The 21,068-nt window shown below is 38.9% G+C and overlaps 1 protein-coding gene across 1 annotated transcript in view; it reads right to left on the bottom strand.

The window, feature by feature from the left end:
- Nucleotides 1-18,860, bottom strand: part of SPA17 (sperm autoantigenic protein 17) — a 30,226-nt gene extending 11,366 nt beyond the window's left edge. The window contains exons 1-3 of the mRNA XM_006867677.1: nucleotides 18,680-18,860; nucleotides 8,690-8,760; nucleotides 6,030-6,116 (exon numbers count right to left, since the gene is read on the bottom strand). Coding sequence (XP_006867739.1) covers nucleotides 6,030-6,116; nucleotides 8,690-8,760; nucleotides 18,680-18,833 — 312 coding nt within the window. The 5' untranslated portion in view covers nucleotides 18,834-18,860. The remainder of the gene's footprint in view (nucleotides 1-6,029; nucleotides 6,117-8,689; nucleotides 8,761-18,679) is intronic.
- Nucleotides 18,861-21,068: the final 2,208 nt, after the last annotated feature.

Here is a 21,068-nt window from a genome sequence, read left to right as displayed (position 1 = left end):
ATGGGGAGGGGAAGACTACAAAGGCAAGAAGTGACTGGCTTACAAGCTTTCAAGGGGGAACCTAGTGCTAGGGAGCATGGAGGAAGGTAGAATCTCCAGTGGGTACTATTCAATCTGTCTGGGCAGAGCGGATGAAAGGAAATACAGATGGGTAACTCGTGATACTGTAGTGAAGAATGCTTATCAGGACGAATTATGAGGGTTGGAAATGCAAAGGTAGATGTTTTGGAACAAGGAAGGGAGTGATTAATCCTACAGGCTAGGAGCAGAGCTATCTGGGACCATCAACGGAGAATAGCCAAGAGCGGGACCCTACCCAGAGAAAGACGTGCGTGAGATGGAGACAGAGAAGATGACGCGGAGCAATGAAACAGCTGGGGACTCTGGATCCAGAGAGGAAAAGGGACTGTGAGCCGAAAACTAGGGGTGGGGGGGTGGTGGTGAGGGGAAGTGTAGGGTGTGGGTTTCTAGGATATACCTTTTGGCTGGTTGATGATGCAGGGACGGGATTGGAACCATGGCAATGAGATGATATACGATGGAATGAATGTAAAACTAAAGTTCTCTCATGTAAACTACCATATAATTCACAATAAAACATTAAAAAAAAAAAGTAAAAGAAAGGTCATACAGTATCTACTTACTTCAGGAAGTAGCAAAGAAGAAAAGAAAAGTCAGACAGTCCCTATTTTAGGAAGTAGCAAAAAGTAAAAGAAAGGTTATATAGTTCCTACTTACTTCAGGAAGCAGCAAAAAGTAAAAGAAAAGTCACCCAAATACAATAAACAGTATTACAATAATTTTGAAGAAAACACACTCATTCCCACAACTTTGAACCACAAGGTTGGCAGTTCAAACCCACCAATTGCTCCTTGGAAACACTATTCAGGGTCACTACGAATCAGAACTGATCTGACAGCACTTAACAACACTTGAAGTAATTCTAGTATAACTGGTAAAGTTATAATCCAATGGGTAGGAATTGAAGTATTCCTTGAAGGGGATACCCATATGGGTGTCAGTTATTGGTTTTTCTAACTAGGACATTAAAATATGAAAAGGAACTCATAAGTTTAGTCTTCAACATAGAGAATGTGTACTTTCTTCCTAGGCCTAGTCCTCTTGAGTCTGGACTATAAAGAATATACATAGTGGTGTGCTGCTAATGTCTAACAATTGTTTCTTCAGATAGGAGACCTAGTGGCAAAGTGGTTAAGTGCTAGGCTGCTAACTGAAAGGTCAGTAGTTTAAGTCCACCATGGGAGAAAGATGTGGCAGTCTGCTTCCATAAAGATTACAGTTTTCCAAGACCTACAGGGTAGTTCTAATCTATTTATAGGGTTGCTGTACTTTGGACATGTTGTCAGGAGGGAACAGTCGCTATAGAAGGATGTCATGCTGGGTAAGATGGAGGGTCAGAGAAGAAGAGGAAGATCGCCAGCAAGATGGATCGGCCAGGTGGCATCATTGATGGCGTCAAGTGTGGCAGCGGTAGTGAGGTTGGCCCAGGATCAGACATTGTTTCGTTCTGCTGTGCATGGGGTCGCTGTGAGTCAGTTCCAACTCAATGTCACCTGACAACAATAACAATGAGTTGTAATCTACTCGATGGCAACAGGTTTGTGTTTGGTTGGCTCTTTTAGAAAAGAAGAAAAAAAAACCCTGATCTGTAGTATTTTTCCATAGTATTATATTACCCATGTGCCTGACTTCAGGTTAACATGATGGTGGGTAAAGATGCACAATCATTACTTGGGAGCTAGCTCTAGCATATCACTAAATAGAGGTTTTTGGAGGTTGAACTCTCCCCAGATCACTACTGCTTGGATACAGGCTGACAGGTAGAAAGGCACTTTTGTACAGAGACATGCATGGAAAGTGAGTAAGCTACATTTTCTTTCAGGGACTTCTGGGATGGGTAAGAGTGAGGAGTGAGGGTTGGGACCATGGCAGGTCTTGGCTATGCCTAGGACTTCATTTATTGTTAGGATTAGGGTTAGTGTTAGAAATGAGGGGTGGGCTAGGGCTGGGAGTAAGACTTGGTCTAGTTTTTAGGGTTACAGTTAGGTGTTTTTTGTTTTTTTCTGGAAATCTATTTGATTTCCGCTTTATTTGGAAGTCCTGTACTTGGATTATACCTTCTCTTTATGGTTTTGTTGTTGTTGCAACTGCATCTCTGGTTCTCTCTTCAGTCTTATAAGTCTGTATTACTTTACATACTTCTATATCTGTGTTGGAGGATACAATCAAGATAGTGGATCAGGTAGATGTGCAGTGAGGAGCTCTGTCACCAACAACACAGAATACCAGGCCAAGCAGGCTCAGGGGATGGTCCTATAACTCTAAACAACATACAAAGGAATATTTAGAAGATTGGAAGGCTTACAGCTAGGGGAATCTGTAGCAGAAGCAAGAAATCCATTGCTTTCTAATTGAAGACACTCAGCTATTCCCGGAGCCACCATCTTGGGAGAGATCAACTGGGGGAAGGATTAGAACAGCCATGAATGCCTGACAGAACCGCGGAGATACAGGTGTGGACATTCATTTTTTGGTATCTGTTCATTGGTCTCTCGCTGTCTGCACACCTCCATTCTGGTGACTAGAGGGGATGCCTGAGCAAATGGATATCCCACCCCACCCCTGGAGGGTTCTGCTACACGTGCACACAGATCTCCTCGAAATTTAAAGTGACAGTTTCCACTTAAAACCAAACGGTCACCACTTGCCTGTCATTTTGTTGTACTGTGGTGGTTTCTGAGTGGCTATGATTCTAAAAGTTATGTCACCGGTATTTTAAATAACCAGCAGGGTCACCCATGGTGGTCAAGTTTCAGATGAGCTTCCAGACAAAGACAGACTAGGAAGAAAGAGTGACACACTACTTCCGAATCTTTAGTCACTTATGAAAAGCAGATATAGTGCTGGAAAATGAGCCCCGCAGGTTAGAAGGCACTCAAAATGTGACTGGGGAAGAGCTGCCTCCTCAAAGTAGAGTTGACTGTGATAACGCAAATGGAATAAAGCTCGTGCGAGAAAAGCCCGCAGGACCTTCATTTGATGATGGGGTACAACTCAAAATGAAGAGAAACAGCTGTAAACATCCACTGGAAATCAGAACATGGAATGTACGAAGTATGAATCCGGGAAAATTGGAAGTTGTAAAAAATGAAATGGAACACATAAACATCGCTATCTTAGGCATTAGTGAGCTGAAATGGGCTGGTATTGGCCATTTTGAATCTGACAGCCACATGGTTTACTATGTCAGGAATGACAAATTGAAGAGGAATGGTGTTGCGTTCATCGTCAAAAAGAACATATCTAGATCAGTCATGAGGTACAATGCTGTCTGTGGTAGGATAATATCCATGCGCCTACAGGGAAGCCCATTCTTCTTGGATCAACTATCAACACTCACGGAAGTAGCAGTCAAGAGATCAAATGACATTAAGCAAATCTGCTGCACAAGACCTTTTTAAAGTGTTGAAGAGCAAAGACTTCACCTTGAGGACTAAGGTGCACCTGACCCAAACTATGGTGTTTCCAATAACCTCATATGCATGAGAAAGCTGGACAGTAAATAAGGAAGACTGCAAAAGAATTAATGCCTTTAAGTTATAGTGTTGGAGGAGAATACTGAAAGTGCATGGGCTGCTAAAAGAACCAATAGATCTGTTTTGGAAGAAGTGTAGCCAAAGTGCTCCTTAGAGGCCAAGATGGCCAAACTTCATCTCTTATACTTTGGACATATTGTCAGGAGGAAACAGTTGCTGGAGAAGGATATCATGTTTGGTAAGATGGAGGGTCAGAGAAAAAGAGGAATACTCCCAAAGAGATAGATTGGCCAAGTGGCAGCATCGATGGACTCAAGCATGGCAACACTAGTGAGGTTGACCCAGGATCAGGTGGTGTTTCGTTCTGCTGTGCATAGGGTCGCTATGGGTTGGTACCGAGTCGATGGCACCTAACAACAACAACAACATATCTGTGTTGAGTTAGGTGGTATTATAATGTATGCTAGTCTCAGGTTTTTGTCAGCTATTGTCGGTTCTCTGTCTGAAGAACTTAATTTCTTTTTTAAGGTTGGTCTGGTTTTTACAAAGGCTTTGAATTTCTGTTTGTCTGAAAAATGACCTAATTTCACCATCACATTTGATGGACAGTTTTGCTGAATATATGAATCTTGGTTGGCAATTTTTTTTTCCTTTCAGAGTTTTATATATATATTATTCCACTGTCCTCTTGTATGCATGGGTTTGGCTGAGAAATCAGAGTTTAGTCTTATTAGTTTTCCTTTGTAGGTAACATTTTGTTTTTCTTGAGCTGCTCTCAAGATTCGTTCCTTGGCTTTGGTTTTGAAATATTTGATTATGTCTTGATGCTTTTCTTTTGGTGTCTATCCTGTTTGGAGTCGGTTCAACTTCTCAAATGGCTATCTTTTCAACTTTTATGATGCTAGGGGAGTTTTCTTCCAAAAAATCTTGGAAATATTTGCTATGTTTTTTGGTTTTTAAAAAAATGTCTTGCTGTTCTGGAATTCCTATCACACATAAGTTATTCCTCTTGATAGTGTCCCATATACATCTCAGTCCTTCTTTGGAATTTTTTTGGTTCTTTTCTCTGATTGTTCCATTAGCAGATGGTTATTAAGAGATTCTTCTTCAAGTTCAGTAATTTGTCTTTCCATCTATTTCTGAAGTCTTAGTGTTAATCTTCTGGCTTTCTAATGACTGATTTTGTATGGTTTCCTGTTTTCTTTTCATTTATTTTGTCAATTTTTTTCCTGATTTCCCCCCCCCCATAGTTTTGTCTATGTTTTCCTTGATTTTATGTGTACTTTTCTCTCAATCTATTGAAATTGCTTAATTAACATTTTTTAACATTCCTTATCAAGTAGTTCTAATACCACTTCTGGGGTCATATATTCTGATTCTTTATTTTGCTGACCTGTTTGAGGCACTCTTGTCTTGTCTCTTTGTGTAAGCTGAAATAGTTTTTTCCAAGACATTGTGGTATCAATTTATATTTAGTTGATGCTTGTACATTGGTGTATTCTCAAACACTCACCAACTGTCTCCTGGTGGATATGGTAGAGGGCAGAAGTGTGAATGCAGTTAGTTTCTCTACTGTTTGTGTAGCATAGTTCAGGAGGGGTTCATATGTTTCCAGAAGCTGGGGTGCTGTGCCAGGCACCCAACCCCAGTCAGAGCAGAGACTGCTAATGCAGGAGCATTACTGGCTGTTGGATTGGTGAGGGCAGGGACTGACCATGCTCCTGGCTACCAGGAGGGCACCTGAACAAGAGATAACTGCCCCCACTTGCTGCCAACTTCCAGCTTCATCCTGTGCCTGTAGGTTACTATATTAACAACTGCTTACAAAAGCACAAACTGACTGTATTGCTCCACACTAGGCCACAGTCCACCTTTTTTTTTTTTTTTTTTTCTCTCACTGCTCCTGTTCAGCTTCCTCTTCCAGTTGGCATTCAATCTACCTCCCTGCCCTCTCCTCTGATGCTGTGGGTTTCAGGTTTCACTTAGTCTCCTATATCATTGTTGTAGAGGACTGGTTCAGTGCATCTGTGTAAGCTATTATTTCATAAAGCTATTTTATTAGGTTTCTTTGTGTTATCTCTAAACCTTTGCCATTGTGTGGTTAAGATGTTGTTAACTGCCGTTAAGTCAGTTCTGACTCATAGTGACCCTGTAAAGGGTTTCTAAGGAGGGGTGATAACAGCATTCCATAAGGTGAAAATTCCCTAAGTAGAAGGCGACTCTAAGGAACAAGACGGGGGGCTGTGAGTCCTGTCTGCTCTCTCATGGGGATATTTCCCTCCATTGACAATCTTGGTAAATAAGATCTGATTTTAAAGAGATAATGCTAATTATCTAGAAAGTAAAATCATAATTTTAACATTAACAGATAGTAAGCTGGGCTCTATCTCTATTTATTTGGAGTACAACTTTTAACTGAACACTATTATTCTTTTTTGGAATATAAAAAATTACAGGGAAAATGTTACTTACTAAGGCTGTGGTTGGTGTCTCTTCCTCTTTCATAGATTCCTGAGATTTTTCTTTTTCAGGCACATCTTTTTCAGGTGGTTCTTGTTCCTGAGACAGGGAGGGCCAGGAGGCAATGCTTTCAAAATAGCAAAGTCTGAGATCAAACTTCTTAAAGGTAATTAAATATAACTAAGCTATTGAGAAGTAAGCAGAATTAAATATATACTGATCTTTTAACAAGGAATGTAGGTTGGAAGAAGAAGAAATAAATGAAAACTCTCAAGGAAATATGGGTAAACAAATATCAAAGACCAAGGAACTAGTAAAAATGCTTACTTTTTTGCTTTGGGACTGTGTTTGCCTTGACCCATCAAGGATGTGTTTCTCTTCCTTTATAATTAAGATCACTGAACTATTGTTTTACATCAAAGGTTGTTGTTGTTGGTGATTATGTGCCATGGAGTCGGTTCCAACTCATAGCGACCCTGTACAGGGTTTCCAAGGCTGTAAATCTTTATAGGAGTAGAAAGCCTCATCTTTCTCCCACAGAACAGCTGGTAGTTTCGAACTGCTGACCTTAAAGTTCACAGCCTGATTCGTATCCACTACACTACCAGAACTCCTTAAGGTTGGTAGGGTGTATAATAAATCTTGAACAAAATATGAAAAATTAGTACAAATAATTTCTAAAATAAGAGCAAAGTAAGTACCATTGTGCTCCATAGTATGGTGGCAAACTGACTTTTTAATGTGTGTGGAGAAAAAACTTAGTCAAAGAAATATATGTATATATATTTTTGGTGAGAAATAATTTAAATGGTAAAAGATAAAACAGCTATGTCTATTTTGATTGGTTACTGAAGTCGTCCTCCAAAATAGGAGGCAATGCTAAGTCACTAACGATTAGAAGAGCTTCTTTAACCTATACAACAGAAATTTAAGAATATAAATTCTAATCAAAGTCTTTAAAATTTGAAGGAAGGCGAGCATGGAACCTGTAATTGCTACATGGCACAAGGATTTAAAAATTTCAACATTATATCTTTGATTTCATTAAAATAGGTATATAAATAAAGTATGAACACAGGACCCAATTAAATGGAAATACACAGAACACTGTCATCTGGTAGGCACAAATGGATGAACTTCATTCCCAGGAATTTTCCAAAGTCTACCAGACTACACCATCAAAACTTGAACTTTTGTTAATTTCTTTTAATTCTAATACCTGTTGGTGCTTTGTGACTAGTAGTATTATTGCATAATCTAGAGTTGTAGTTGTGTTGTTAAGTGCTGTTAAGTTGGTTCTGACCCATAGTGACCACGTATAGAGTTTCTAAGGAGCAGTGGTGAGCTTGAACTGCCAACCGTGAGGTTCAAACCGACTTTGCAGTTTAGCACATTAACCCACAGCACCACACCAGGATTCCTAATCTAGAGTAGTGATTCTTAAACTTTATAAACCTACTTTGGAAATCTTGTTTAACGGAAACTTCTGATTAGTGAACCTAAGTGTTGTTGCTGTTAGGTGCCATAGATTTGTTTCTGACTCATAGAGATCCTATGTACAACAGAACACAACACTGCCTGGTCCAGTGTTATCCTCACAATCATTACTATGTTTGAGCCCAATGTTGCAGTTGATATGTCAATTCGTATCTTTGAGAGTCTTCCTCATATTTTGCATTTCTAGCAAGGCCCAAAGTGATGGTAATGACACTCATCCCATAAAGGCATTCTCTACCAGAGTTTCTCATCTGAACTCCGAAACACAGAAGATACTAAAGTGACTATTTTCTCAGTTTTCCCAAGGATGGTACATAACTAGCATCATTATAAATACAAAGGAGAAATACGGATTCCTTATATGTATTGGGTATCTGTGGCTTGGTGGTGGTGATGGTGGTGTGCTGTGGAGTCAGTTCAACTCGTAGCGACCCTGCATAGGGTTTCGAGGTTGTAAATCTTTATAGGAGCAGAAAACCTCATCTTTATCCCATGGAACGGCTGGTAGTTTTGAACTTCTGACTTTGAGGTTATTTCCCTGACTTGTAATCACTACACTCCCATAGCACCTTACCTGTGACTTAAGGCTTAATTATTTTAAGGAACTCTGGTTGTGAAAGGTTGCCTCTGAGAATGCTGCTAAATAGAAAGATTGATTCAGTCTCTCATGAGAGTAGCTTTTAAATGCTTAAAAATAAAATCATTCTGAATGATAAAAAAAAAGAGAGAGTAGCTTACCATTACCATCTTTAATTCTAATCCCTCTTTTGTAAAATGTCAATGATAAGGAATTAATTGGACTGATAGTTTTTACTTTAGAAATATCATTTATTAATCAAAAAATCTTTATAGTTTTTAATTTATGAAATATCGTTTGTTAATCCAAAAATATTTGAGTACCTATTATGTGATAAGCATGATGCTCACTAAATATTTGAAGAGTAAGTATCTGAGTAATTATTCTATATTTTTAAGTACTTTTTCTCATTGACCATTTTTATACTTGAGCTGAGAATCTGTACATACAATTCAGAATTTCTCATTAGAAAAAAATCAGTACAATTTAAAAGATTTTATAAGATATTTGTGATGCTTATTATAGTTTTCTCATTATTCTAATTAACTTCTCTTTTAGAGGCGGATAAGAAATGGCCATACCAGTATCTTCACATTACCTTGAATGCATGGTTGTTATAGAAGTGGTCATCTACCTTAGTACCCCATTCTGCTGGATCAAAGTTGGTTTCTGAATAATAAAAATACAAGAATTTTAGGCTAAGTTTGAATTTATTAAATATAGAATAGTAACACATGCAGTAGCATAGTGGGTTATGTGTTGGGCTGCTAACCATGAGGTAACTAGCTCAAGTTCATCAGCTCCTCTGTGGGAAAAAGATGAAGCTTTTTGTTTCCATAAAGATTTCAGCCTCAGAAACCCTCTACAGGGTCAAAATGAGTAAGGACTGATTCAATGGTACACAGCAGTGGCAACAGCAACAGCAGAACAGTAATATAAGTTTTCTTTTTCAAATAATAGGATGTTTAATACCAGTAGAAAAAACTTACTAACATTGTACATAGTCTAGCACTGCAGAAATAACCAATGATCATTAAATACGTATGATAATGTAGTACATATTGGAGGAACACTTGGAAATACTTAGAAAAGTGGCACACACACACACACACACAAAAGTAAATTTCTGCCTTTATAGAATTTGTAAGACATGGACGAGAACAAACACTAATTTTTAAATATGAAAACGCTTCAAATATTCATGGAAAGACGCCATTAGCTTTGAATTCCATTTTCCCCAAACTTTTAAAAGTCCCCTTGCATAAGTATCGAAACTTAAAAACATGTAGTAGTATACACATGGAAAGGTATAAAAATGCTAAGTAGTCAGGAAGTTTGGAAAGGTAAAAGATGGGAAAGCATTTTTAAAAGTTATATATACAGTTGGCATAAACTTTATATTTAAACATGTTATTAACTTTTCATTATGAAAAATGTCAAGCTTAGAAACTAAAAATAGTATAATGAACTCCATTGTGCACATTACTGAGATTCAATTAATTATCAGCTCATGATTTACCTTGTTTTATCTGTAGCCTCACTCATTTCCCCACCATTTATATGATTCTGTTCAAGTAACCCAGACATATTATTTTACCCACAAATATTCCTTTCAGTATTCATCTCAAAGATAAAGTCTTTAAAAAAACACTATTTTACTGTGTTTTTTTGGGGGGGGTTACACAGCAGTTTAGATTCCTTTTTAGCAATTTCTACACAAATTGTTCACTGACATTGGTTACATTCTTTACTTATAACCACTAGGCTAAGGTGCAGAGCTTATGAGTGATATACATTGTTTTTTGAGCCAAACTGTTATTTAGCTGCAAGGTGATGTCAGGGGTTAGTTTGGGTCAAGGTCTGAAAAGTATGTCTAAACAGTGTCAGGAGTTCTTCAGTCTCAACCCGTCCAGTAGACCTGTTTGTTTGTTTTTGTTTTTAGGAATTTGTACATTTTTTACTTATTCTACCAAGGTCCAATTGCAGCTAAGATTAGAATGGTAGTCAGGAACCATTTAGTTCTTTTGGCCTCTGGGTAGATAAGGTCATGGTTCATGTAGACTATTTGTCCTGTTGGCTAGTTTCTTCTTTGAGTCTTTCATTTCCTTATTTCACTTTTGCTCCACACAAGTAGAGACCTATCGGTGTATCTTAGATGCCCACTTATAATCTTTTATGACACCATACACTGCTCACCAATGCAGAACATAACTTTATGAACTATATTATACCAATTGATTGAGATATCATACAAGACTATGATCCTAATGCTTCAAACCCAGAACCCAGAAATCCAATTCCGCAAGATGGCTGGTCATAATCTAAGAGGTATCTACAACTATGCTCCCTATGTGCTTTATTATATGTATGAATATATGTACATATAGTCACATAGATGTGTACCAAAAGAATATGGAAGGAATACATAGAGTTTCTGTACCAAAAATAAATGGTCAATGTTCAACCATTTCAGGAAGTAGCATATGATCAAGAACCAATGGTACTGAAGGAAGAAATCCAAGCTGCACTGAAGGTATTGGTGAAAAAGAAGGCTCTAAGAACTTATGGAATACAAACTGAAACCTTTTAACAAACTAATGGAGGCACTAACTCACCTCTGCCAAGAAATCTGGAAGATAGCTATCTGGCCAACCAATTGGAAGAAATATATATTTCTGTCCATTCAAAAGAGAGGTGTCCCAAAGGAATGTGGAAAGTATCTGAGCAATATCATGAATATTACATGCAAGTAAAATTCTGTTGAAAATCATTCAAAAAATAGTTGCAATTCACCATAAAACATTTTTTTTTAAATGGAAAAAAAAAAATAGTTGCAACAGTGCATTGATAGAGAACTCCCAGATACTCAACCCGGACTCAGAAGAGGTCATGGAACTATTAACAGATATCATTGTTGATGCCAGATAGATCTTGGCTGAAAGCAGAGAATACCAGAGAGATGATTACTTGTGCTTTATTGATTATGCAAAGGCTTTTGACTGTGTTTGCTGTTATTGTTGTTAATGATCCCAAACAGGATTTCTGAGGAGTGGCAGGTGAGTTTGAATAGCCAGTCTTGCAGTTCAAACTGACCTTGTGGTCTAGCATTAATCCTAAAGCACCACACCAGGTCTCCTTTAACAGGTAGATCATGACAAACTATGAATAATATTGCAAAGAATGGGTATACCAGAACACTTAATTGTGCTCATGAGGAACCTGTACATATACCAAGAAGCAGTTGTTCAAACAGAATAACAGGATATTGAATGGTTTAAAATCAGGAAAGGTGTATGTCAGGGTTGTATTTTACCATACTCATTCAATCTGTATGCTGAGCAAATAATCTGAGAATCTGGATTATATGAAGAACATGGCATTAGGACCGAAGGAAGACTATAATATTCAAGTGATACAACCTTGCTTGCTGAAAGGATACAAGAGTGAAGTTGTCAGAGACTTCATTTTGCTTGTATCCACAATCAACACTCAGGAAGCAGCAGTCAAAAAATCAAATAACATATAGCATTAGGCAGATCTGTGGCACAAAACTTCTTTAAAGTGTTCAAGAACAAAGGTATTAGTTTGAGGACTAAGGTGCACCTGCCCCAAGACATGGTATTTTCAATAACTTCATATGCATGTGTAGGATGAACAATGAATAAAGAAGACTGGAGAAGAATCAAGGTGTTTTTCTTTGTCACTGAGTAGTGGCCCATTTTATATATTATGTACCACATTTTACTTACTCATTCATCTGTTGATGGACATTCATATTGTTTCCATATTTTTACTATTGTGAATAATGTGATGAACATAGGTGTGTGTATGTCTACTCATTTCACTTCTTATTAGATCCTTAAGTTTATTCTTAGGAATGGAATTGCTGGGTCATGTGGCAGCTCTCTCTCTATTTTTGAGGAATTGCCAGACTATTTCCCACAGCAACTGTACCATTTTACTTTCCTACCAACAATGGATGACAGTTCAATTTCTCCATGTTCCCTCCAACAGTTGTTATTTCCTGGTAATTTTTAAAAAATTCTTGGACATCTTAGTGGGAGTGAAATGATACCTTATTGTTATTAAGTTACAGAAGAGTTTTTGTTTTTTTAAAATGTATAATACAACCTGTGAAAGCCAGAACTTTTGGGGACTGCTTTGTTTTGGGGTGGGGTGGAAGGGTCTCACAAGTTTTCAGCCATTGACAGGGTGTAACCTTATCATTTAAAAAATTATTTTCTACTATTGGAAAATAATTTAGTTTACCTTCCCTGACAGGTTTTTGCCTTACACATCTTCCAGCTTTTGCAGGCTGTACTGTATTTTATATATCATACCTTTATCAGTTATATTGTTCCCAAAAGTTCATAATTTCTCTACTGGTTTGAGGTACTACTTGTATCATATAGCACCATTTTTTTGTCACAGAAATCAAAGTTAAGACTAATCATAACCTATAAGAAATGATGGCATGAGAATTATTGCATTGTATGTGCTAGAGGACCTAGTTGGTTTTAGTCCCTTTTTTTGTAGAGACCAAATTCTGGTACTTTGCATTGGCTGCATGTTCCATTGACATGGTGGAAACGGGTATGGGGCTTAAATTTTGTTCAAATAGTATTACCAATTATTTATTGGAGAAACTGTTCATCTGATTCACCAGTTGCTTTAATTATCACGATCTGGTAACAATGACTCAAATGTTTTTGTAATGAGATGTTTCTGAGTTTCAAAATTAAGCAAATAAGAAAGACTATATCATAAAAAAATTGCAAAATTAATGTTATAGTAACAAATTTAAGATAATGCTCATTACAATTTACCTCCTATTCTAAAGTATTTTTCTTAATGTTTCCTGCTGAAAATAACATTATCAAAATGTTTGCAGCAGACCACATTGGTCTAATGATAAGGGAAAGTTGGGGAAAAGCAGCAATGAAGATGTGGTCTGAGTCCAACCACGTTCAATAAACTCCCATCAACCTGGAGTGAGACCTGGTTGGCCAGCAGTATGGTGAGACCTGGGGACTCCTGAGCCCATGGACAGGGACATAGTCACAGAGAGCTAGAGTGAAAAGTGAAACATCCAGCTGATACGAAGTGAGGTGAGACACACAAGAATGCCCACACTTGCAGATAGTACCCATTTGACCTAGCTTCAATGGTTGGATGATCAGAACTCAATTAGAGGAAGAAAGAAGAGGGGAAAAAAATGTAATTCATTACAATTTGATGAACTTGACCTATACTTATGGATGTAGTAGCTTAAAAGAGGGAACAGATCTTAAAACAAGGATCATTCCCAACACCTCTGTACACAGGGTTGACAAGGATGGGCAACTTAGACATTGGCTACCCAAAATGGGGAGCTATAAAGGCATGAAGTGACTGGCTTACAAGTTTTCAAGAGGGAGTTTAGTTTCAGAGGATGTGGGGGGAGGTAGACTCTCCACTGAGTGGTTGTTAACCTATCTAGATGGAGCTGGTGAAAGGAAATGGGGTTGTGGTTCAATAGTGAATAATTGTTATCAGGACTGATTGCAATTTTTGCAAATGTAAAGCTAGATGTTTTGTAACAAAAAGAGGAGAGTGGTTGATCTTGCAGTCCAGGAGCGAAGGACCCTGGGACTATCAAGGGAGATGAGAGAAGTGTGGAACCCTATCCAGAGAAGCAGCGATGCCAGAGATGATGTGGAGAGATGAAGCAACTAGGGACTCTAGACTCAAGGAGGAAGATAGGCTGTGTGCTGGTGGCCAGGGGGCAGGCTTGAAGGGTATGCCCTTTGGTTGTCTGAATGATTATACATCCCTAAGTACTTCGGTATACATCCAAAAAAACACAAACAAACAAAAAAAAACACCATAGGGAATAGAAGCAAATGCCATTGAATGATGATACATGGAGGGGATTGTAGTCATTGCAATGAAATGAAATATGATAGGATGAGTGTAAAGCTGATGTTCTCCCATGTAAACTATCACTCGATTCACAATAAAAACTTTAAAAAGAGAGAGAGAAATGTTTGTAGCAGTAGGTATTAAGTTTCAAATTGTGAAATAAATGTTCACATTGACAGGGTATGGAAAAGACCAGCAATGTTGAGGAAATTGTCAGAGTTTTTGAGCCCTGCTAGTATAGAGGGGCTCTGGTAACGTAGTGGTTATGAAACGGGTTGCTAATCTCATGGTCAGCAGTTCGAAACTACCAGCTGTTCCACGGGAGAAAGATTTCTGCTCCCATAAAGATTTATAACCTCAGAAACACTGTACAGGATCACTATAAGTCGGAACCGACTCCACAGCACATAATAACAACAACAGTATAGAGTCTTGGTGAGGTACTGTGGGTTAATGCACTGGACTGCAAAGTCAGTTTGAACCACAAGATGTGTGATTCAAGCTCACCAGCCGCTCCTTGGAAATACTATATAGGGTCACTATGGGTCAGAACCAACTCAATGGCACTTACCAACAACAAGTATAGAGTAAAGGAGTCCTGGTATGGTGCTATGGGCTAATGAACTAGACTGCAAGGTGGTTTGAACTGCAGGTTGGTGGTTCAAGTTCACAGTTGCTCCTCGGAAACCCTATGCAGAGTCGCTATGGGTTTGAACAGACTCAATGGCACTTAACAACAACAAATATAGAATAAAAGTAGCCCTGGTAGCATAGTGGATTACGAGCTGGCCTGCTAACCACAAGGTCAGTATTTTGAGTCTACCAGCCACACCATGGAAGAAAGATAAGACTTACTGCTTCTGTAAATATTTACAGCCTCAGAATTCCTATCTAGGGTTGCTATGAATCCAAACTGACTCACTGACACACAACCACCTAATTGCACCTATAGCACAAAGGAGTTCAGGTAGGTTAGTGGTTACCAGTCAGGCTGCTAACCACAAGGTCAGTAGTTCAAAACTACCAGCTACTCTTTGGGAGAAAGATGAGGCTTTCTGCTCCAGTAAAGATTTACAGCCTCAGTAACCCTATGTTGTTGTTGTTGAGTACCGTGGAGTCAATTCTGACTCATAGTGACCCTGCACAGGATTTCCAAGGCTGCAAATCTTTACAGGAGCAGAAAGCCTCATCTTTCTCCCGCAGAACAGCTGATAGTTTCGAACTGCAGACCTTGAGGTTAGCAGCCTGTTTCATAACCACTACGCTACCAGAGCTCCTTAGTAACCCTATACATGGTTGCTATGAGTCAGAAATGATTCCATGACACATAACACTACCACTATAGGGCAAAGGCAACAGGGTAGAACCATGCAGCATGTATGACAGTTGTTTCAGTTGAAGTTTCAAAGTAGGTTCTTCCCTCTGTATAACAATTTTAAATGGAATGTTTGTTTTCAGATATTTCTAGTCACCTTTAACATTCTGTTGGAATACTATAATAAAATGTAATGATATAAAAAAAAAAAAAAAGACCAGGCTTGCTGCTTGTGCAGACGCTGGTGGACCCCCCTGAGACTATGGACCTTATTCACCCTTCGTGGTTGGAAATGAACTTACCCCCCATGGCTCAATTTTCATCTAAACAATAGGCAAGTCTGTAAGGGGAGCAATAACACTAGTGAGGTATGCACATCTTCATTTGAGATCAAAAGATTAGCAATTAGGCAAGGATAAAGTCCAGCAGGGTTAAGAAAGAAGGAGGAATGGAAACAGAAAACACAGGGAAGAAGTGGAATATGTGATGCTGCATTCTGGGAATTGCAATCAGTGAGATGAAACACAATGTGTATGAACTGTTGAATGGAAAATTGATTGGCTCGGTAATCTGTCACCTACTTCACAGTAAAAAGTTTAAAAACAAAACAAAAACCTTGTGAGCAACCAGCCACTTAAGATATACCTATTGGTCTCTCCCTGTTGGGAGCAAAGAAGAGTAAAGAAAATCAAAGCCACATGGAAACAATTAGAACACAGTACTAATGGACTACATGAGCCTCAGCCTTGGGAGTCAGTTCCAACTCATTCACAACCCAACACCTTGGGATACAAAGAGCTAGATGGTACATGGCTACCACTGCTTATCAGTCTGAAAGGGATCCTGGTTAGAGTGCGAGAAAAAAGTGGTGCAAAACTCAAAATAATAATAATAAAAAAGACCACATTTACTGGTCTAAGGGAAACTGGTAGAACTTTCTAGACTATGGTCCTTGTTCACTTTTCAGGACTGGAACTGAATTTGCCCCATGGTTCAACTTAAAGTCAAACAATGTTGTTTTTGGTACCATTGAGTCAGTTCCAACTCATTCACAACTCATTCACCTTATTCACAACAGAACAAAACATCACCCAGTCCTGCACCACCCTCACAATTGTTAAGCTTGAGCCCATTGCTGTTGCCACTGTGCCAATCCATCTCATTGGGGATATTACTCTTTTTTGCTTACCCTCCATTTTACCTAGCATGATGTCCTTCTCCAGGGAATGGTCCCTCCTGATAATACGTCCAAAGTATGAGAGATGAAGTCTCACCATCCTGGCTTCTAAGGAGTATTCTGGCTGTACTTCTTCTAATATAGATTTGTTTGTTCTTCTAGCAGCCCATGGTACTTTTAATATTCTTCTCCAACACCATAACTCAAAGGCATTGATTCTTCTATGGTCTTCCTTATATATTGTTCAACTTTCACATGCATATGAACCTTTTGAAAATACCATAGGTTGGGCCAGGCACACCTTAGTCCTTAAACTGATATCTTTGCTCTTGAACACTTTAAAGAGGTCTTATGCAGCAGATTTGCCTAATGCCATGCATCATTTGATTTCTTGACTGCTGTGTTCATAAGTGTTGATTGTAGATCCAAGAAAAATGAAGTCTTTGACATCTTCAATCTTGTCTCCATTTATCATATTATTTATTGGTACAGTGGTGAAGGCTTTTGTTTTATTTACACTGAGATGCAATCCATACTGAAGGCTGTGGTGTTTGATCTTCATCAGTAAGTATTTTAAGTCCTCTTTGCTTCCAGAAAACAAGGTTGTATCATCTGCATATTGTGGTTATTAATGAGTATTCCTTCAGTCCTGATGCCATGTTCTTCTTCATATAATCCAGTTCTCTGACTACTTGTTCATTAGATTGAATAAGTATGGTGAAAGAATACAACCCTGGTGCACATCTTTCCTGATTTTAAGACATTAATATCACATTCAAGTAAAATTTGATTTATATGTGTTCCATCTGATGGGGTACCTTTTATGTTTTTTACAAAGGTATTTTCAATAAATAAGTCATTGGTCTTGCAAAATTCTATCAGGTGATCTCCAGCATTGTTTCTATCACCAAGGCTGTATTTTCCAACTACTGATACTTCCTCTTTGTTTCCAACCATTCAGTGTCCACTTGTCAAACAATAGGGTGAACAATACACCTGGAAGGTATTCACGCCTTAAAACTATTGGTGGTGGTGGTGTGCTTCTGAGTCGGTTCTGACTCATAATGACCCTGTATAGGGTTTTGGAGGCTGTAAATCTTTACAGGAGCAGAAAGCCTCATCTTTCTCCCACTGAACAACTGATAGATTTGAACTGCTGACCTTGCAGTTAGCAGCCTAGTCATAATCTACTAAGCTGCCAGGGTTCCTTTTAGAATTATTAGCCACACAAAATCAAAAGTACAGCAACTGGAAAAACCTCAGAAGTCAGGAATGGATAGGAAAGAAGTACAAATAAAAACAGCACAGTTAGGAAGTAGGAAGAGTGCTGTTCCATTGTGGGGATTGTAATCAATGTCATGAAACTAAACATGGATGAACTGTTGAATGGAAAACCAATTTGCTCTGTAAACCTTTACTCAAATCACAGTAAAAAGGAAAAAAAAAAGTAATGATGGCGATAACCTATTCTTGACTAGAACAGATGACGGAAAGATTGTTCTAGCACAGAATAGGTTTGCTGTATAAACTTATAGCTGTAATAAAACCCATCTTGACCACTGGATCAGGTCCACTGGATCATCATGAACTTCTTCAAAGCAAAGGACTGGGAAATTTTTTTATGGAAGTGAAGGATGTTTGTTTTCTCTCTTTCAACCAAAGAGTCAACTTAGCAATGGATCTTAGACCCTGGGCAGGATGGAATCTTGAAAGTATAGAAGAATATAAATCCCTTTCTTAAACTAGTTCACTTCTCAAAGCAGTTTATCTATGCACCTTTATTGCAGAAGTATTATAAATCCCACAATAAATAGCAATGTATTTAATCTAAATACTGTAATGTTAGCTTTTAAAATCAAATTCTAAAGAAAAGCACAAACTCTCCTTCCAGGAAGAATAGACAGTCAACTGGTAGATGTAGGGAACAGTCTGTTAAAAAATAGATGCTGTCCCCTTCCACCGGCTGTGTCTATGAGAAATACAGGGAAGAAGGTCTAGGTAATAAATCAGTGAACTTCAATAACATGAAGTTTATTTAACAGAACCTGTCACCAAGGCATATGTTATTTCAAATACTACTATTTGAAGTCAACTGCCTCAAAAGATTTTTTGTGGAGTGGGGATGGTCTTATTACACCATAATCAAATGCTTAGTTCCTTATTGAAAAGAAGATGCCTATTTTAAAAAAGCTTACTCTCTCTTTTCTCTAGAAGGTTCTCAAAATACGCTGCTGCAAAAGCTGGTATATTGTCCGGTTGCTCTCTCAGAATCTCGCGTGTCAGACCTTCAAGAAGATTCCCAAATCCTTGTGGAATTCGGTAATGGGTGTTGGAGAATGGAATCGACATCTCCTTGGAAGGAAGTGTCTATTGTACCTAGAGATTCATTAAACAGCACTGTCTTTAAATATGTATGAATTTACTTATATAATCACAATAATGACAAATTATGTTGTAGGCCCAAATTTTGTAGACTTCAATTCTTTTTTTTCCAACATAAATTCATCCATTTATTCCAAGTTTTAAAAAGGTTCTGTTAATTAGAGCATTACAAATACAAACCCACTTAGGCTAAATGCTTTAAAATATATATAAGAAAATTACTGAGTTTTTACTAAATACTTTTTCACTGTCCCTTGGTCTTTTTGCTGGAGAAGGGAATTTTTGCCATCTCATGGGGAATTTAGAAATAATGGTGATTGATTAAAAAACTAACTTTAATTGAATTCATAAATTGCTAAGGAGATCCTGTTTACGAAATTAGCAGATGGCTGTCTAAAACAAACACATCATTTTTTTAAAAGAAGAAAGTAGTCCTGGTTCTAGAAATTCCTCTAAACTTACTGAATGAATAAATTTCACATGTAATCTTTTCCTTAGCTTCCATTTCTAAAGCAAGATTTAGAATACCACTAAAGACCTATTTATTAAGAAATGGACCAGACATTAAGTCCATGATTTTCAAAGCCTGTTTCCAGTTTGGGGGCCTTTTATTTTTTGGCCATGTCTTGACCATATAACAACTAGATTCAGGGTAATTATGAAACAAAGAGTTTAGGCTACAAAGTATGAAAAGGACAGGTAAGGAGGGACCTGGTCTGCTTGTGAGTGAATGTCAATGAGGAATAAAAAATGGAAGTCCAGTCTGTGGAAGGAGTTTCCTTTTCTATTTGAGGGACAGGAGATGAGGTTTTGAATCAGTGTAAAGGATTGGTGAGACCCGAACAAATCTGCGCAGTGGAAGGTGGAGGACCGGAATGAAAGGAAAGACACAGGCTAGTCGCGGGCCGGACGTTAATGACCTAACATTTCAGACTCTCACAGAATAAGGCTGCCTTTGATGCTAATCTGTACCAGGATTCTTGGGGTATATAGGATATACTTGGAGAACACATAGACAATAAGAGAGGTCTTGGTTTTGGAAAGAAAATGGGTAAGCCACCTCACCTCTTTTATCTCTTAGAGCTGGGGTCGATGGTTCCAATTACTTTTTCCTCGTTGCTGGGTAACCGTTTGTTGTTGGGGTTTTTTTTTTTTTATATATAACTACGGTGGCCGAGAGGGTAAGAGGCAGGGCTTCGCTCTTTAGTCGCAGAGATTCAAAAGCCGCGAGGGGTGGAGTCCTTCGCCCTTACAGGCACCTCCCACCCTCCCCACACCCCCTCCCCCACAACTCCACCCAACCCCCGCGCGCTTCGCTTCCACTTCTACAGTCCCACGTATTGGGCTGGTGACGAGCCGGGTCAAAACCGCACCGAGAATGGCATTTGGTCTAGTGATGCCTTCAATCTTGCGGATCAGCACAAGTGCAGATGAGGCGACTGGGCCAGACTCCTGCCTCTCGAAATGCAGCATTTTCTTTAGGTCCCAGACCCATGACCCCCTCTTAGATCAGGGAAGGAAACTGGGCCAGACACCTCGATCTGCGGCCCTGACTTAGGCTGCAGTGTCTTCTGGGCCAGAGCTGACTTTTGTTTTCTCCACTCATTACCTCTTTTCCATTCCCTTCCCCTACTTTATAGGATAGGAGCTCTGGTAGCGTAGTGTTTGCAAACTGCAAAGTCAGCAGTTTGAAACTACCAGCTGCTCCGCGGGAGAAAGATGAGGCGTTCTGCTCCCGTAAATGATTGGTTGTTGTTGTTGTTAAGTGCTATCGAGTCGGTTCCGACCCATAGCGACCCTGTACAGGGTTTCCGAGGTTGTAAATCTTTACGGGAGCAGAAAGCCTCATCTTTCTCCCGCGGGGTGCCTGGTAGTCTCAAACTGCTGACCTTGCGGTTCACAGCCCGATTCGTAACCACTACGCTACCAGAGCCTTAGAAACCCTGTGCAGGGCAGGGTCGCTATGAGTCGGAACCGAGCACACAGCCACCAGCCATCACCACCTTATAGGATACCTTCTTTTTCCTGGAGTGTGTCGAAAGCAGATGGAGAGTTGTCGATTGATCTGAGTGTGTAGCCAAAATGTGCACAGACCAAGGACCTCAGAGTCTTTCAGTATCTGCATGGGAACTGAGAGGGGTAGGGGAAAAGCTAGTTAGATATTTGGAAACAGGCTGAGTCATCCAAAGCATTTAAGTGCTT

This window comes from Chrysochloris asiatica, unplaced genomic scaffold, assembly GCF_000296735.1.
Source record: "Chrysochloris asiatica unplaced genomic scaffold, ChrAsi1.0 scaffold00107, whole genome shotgun sequence".
In the NCBI taxonomy this organism is placed as follows: domain Eukaryota; kingdom Metazoa; phylum Chordata; class Mammalia; order Afrosoricida; family Chrysochloridae; genus Chrysochloris; species Chrysochloris asiatica.
The sequence above is the reverse complement of the archived record's forward strand: the minus strand, read 5'-3'. Positions and strand labels throughout refer to the sequence as shown.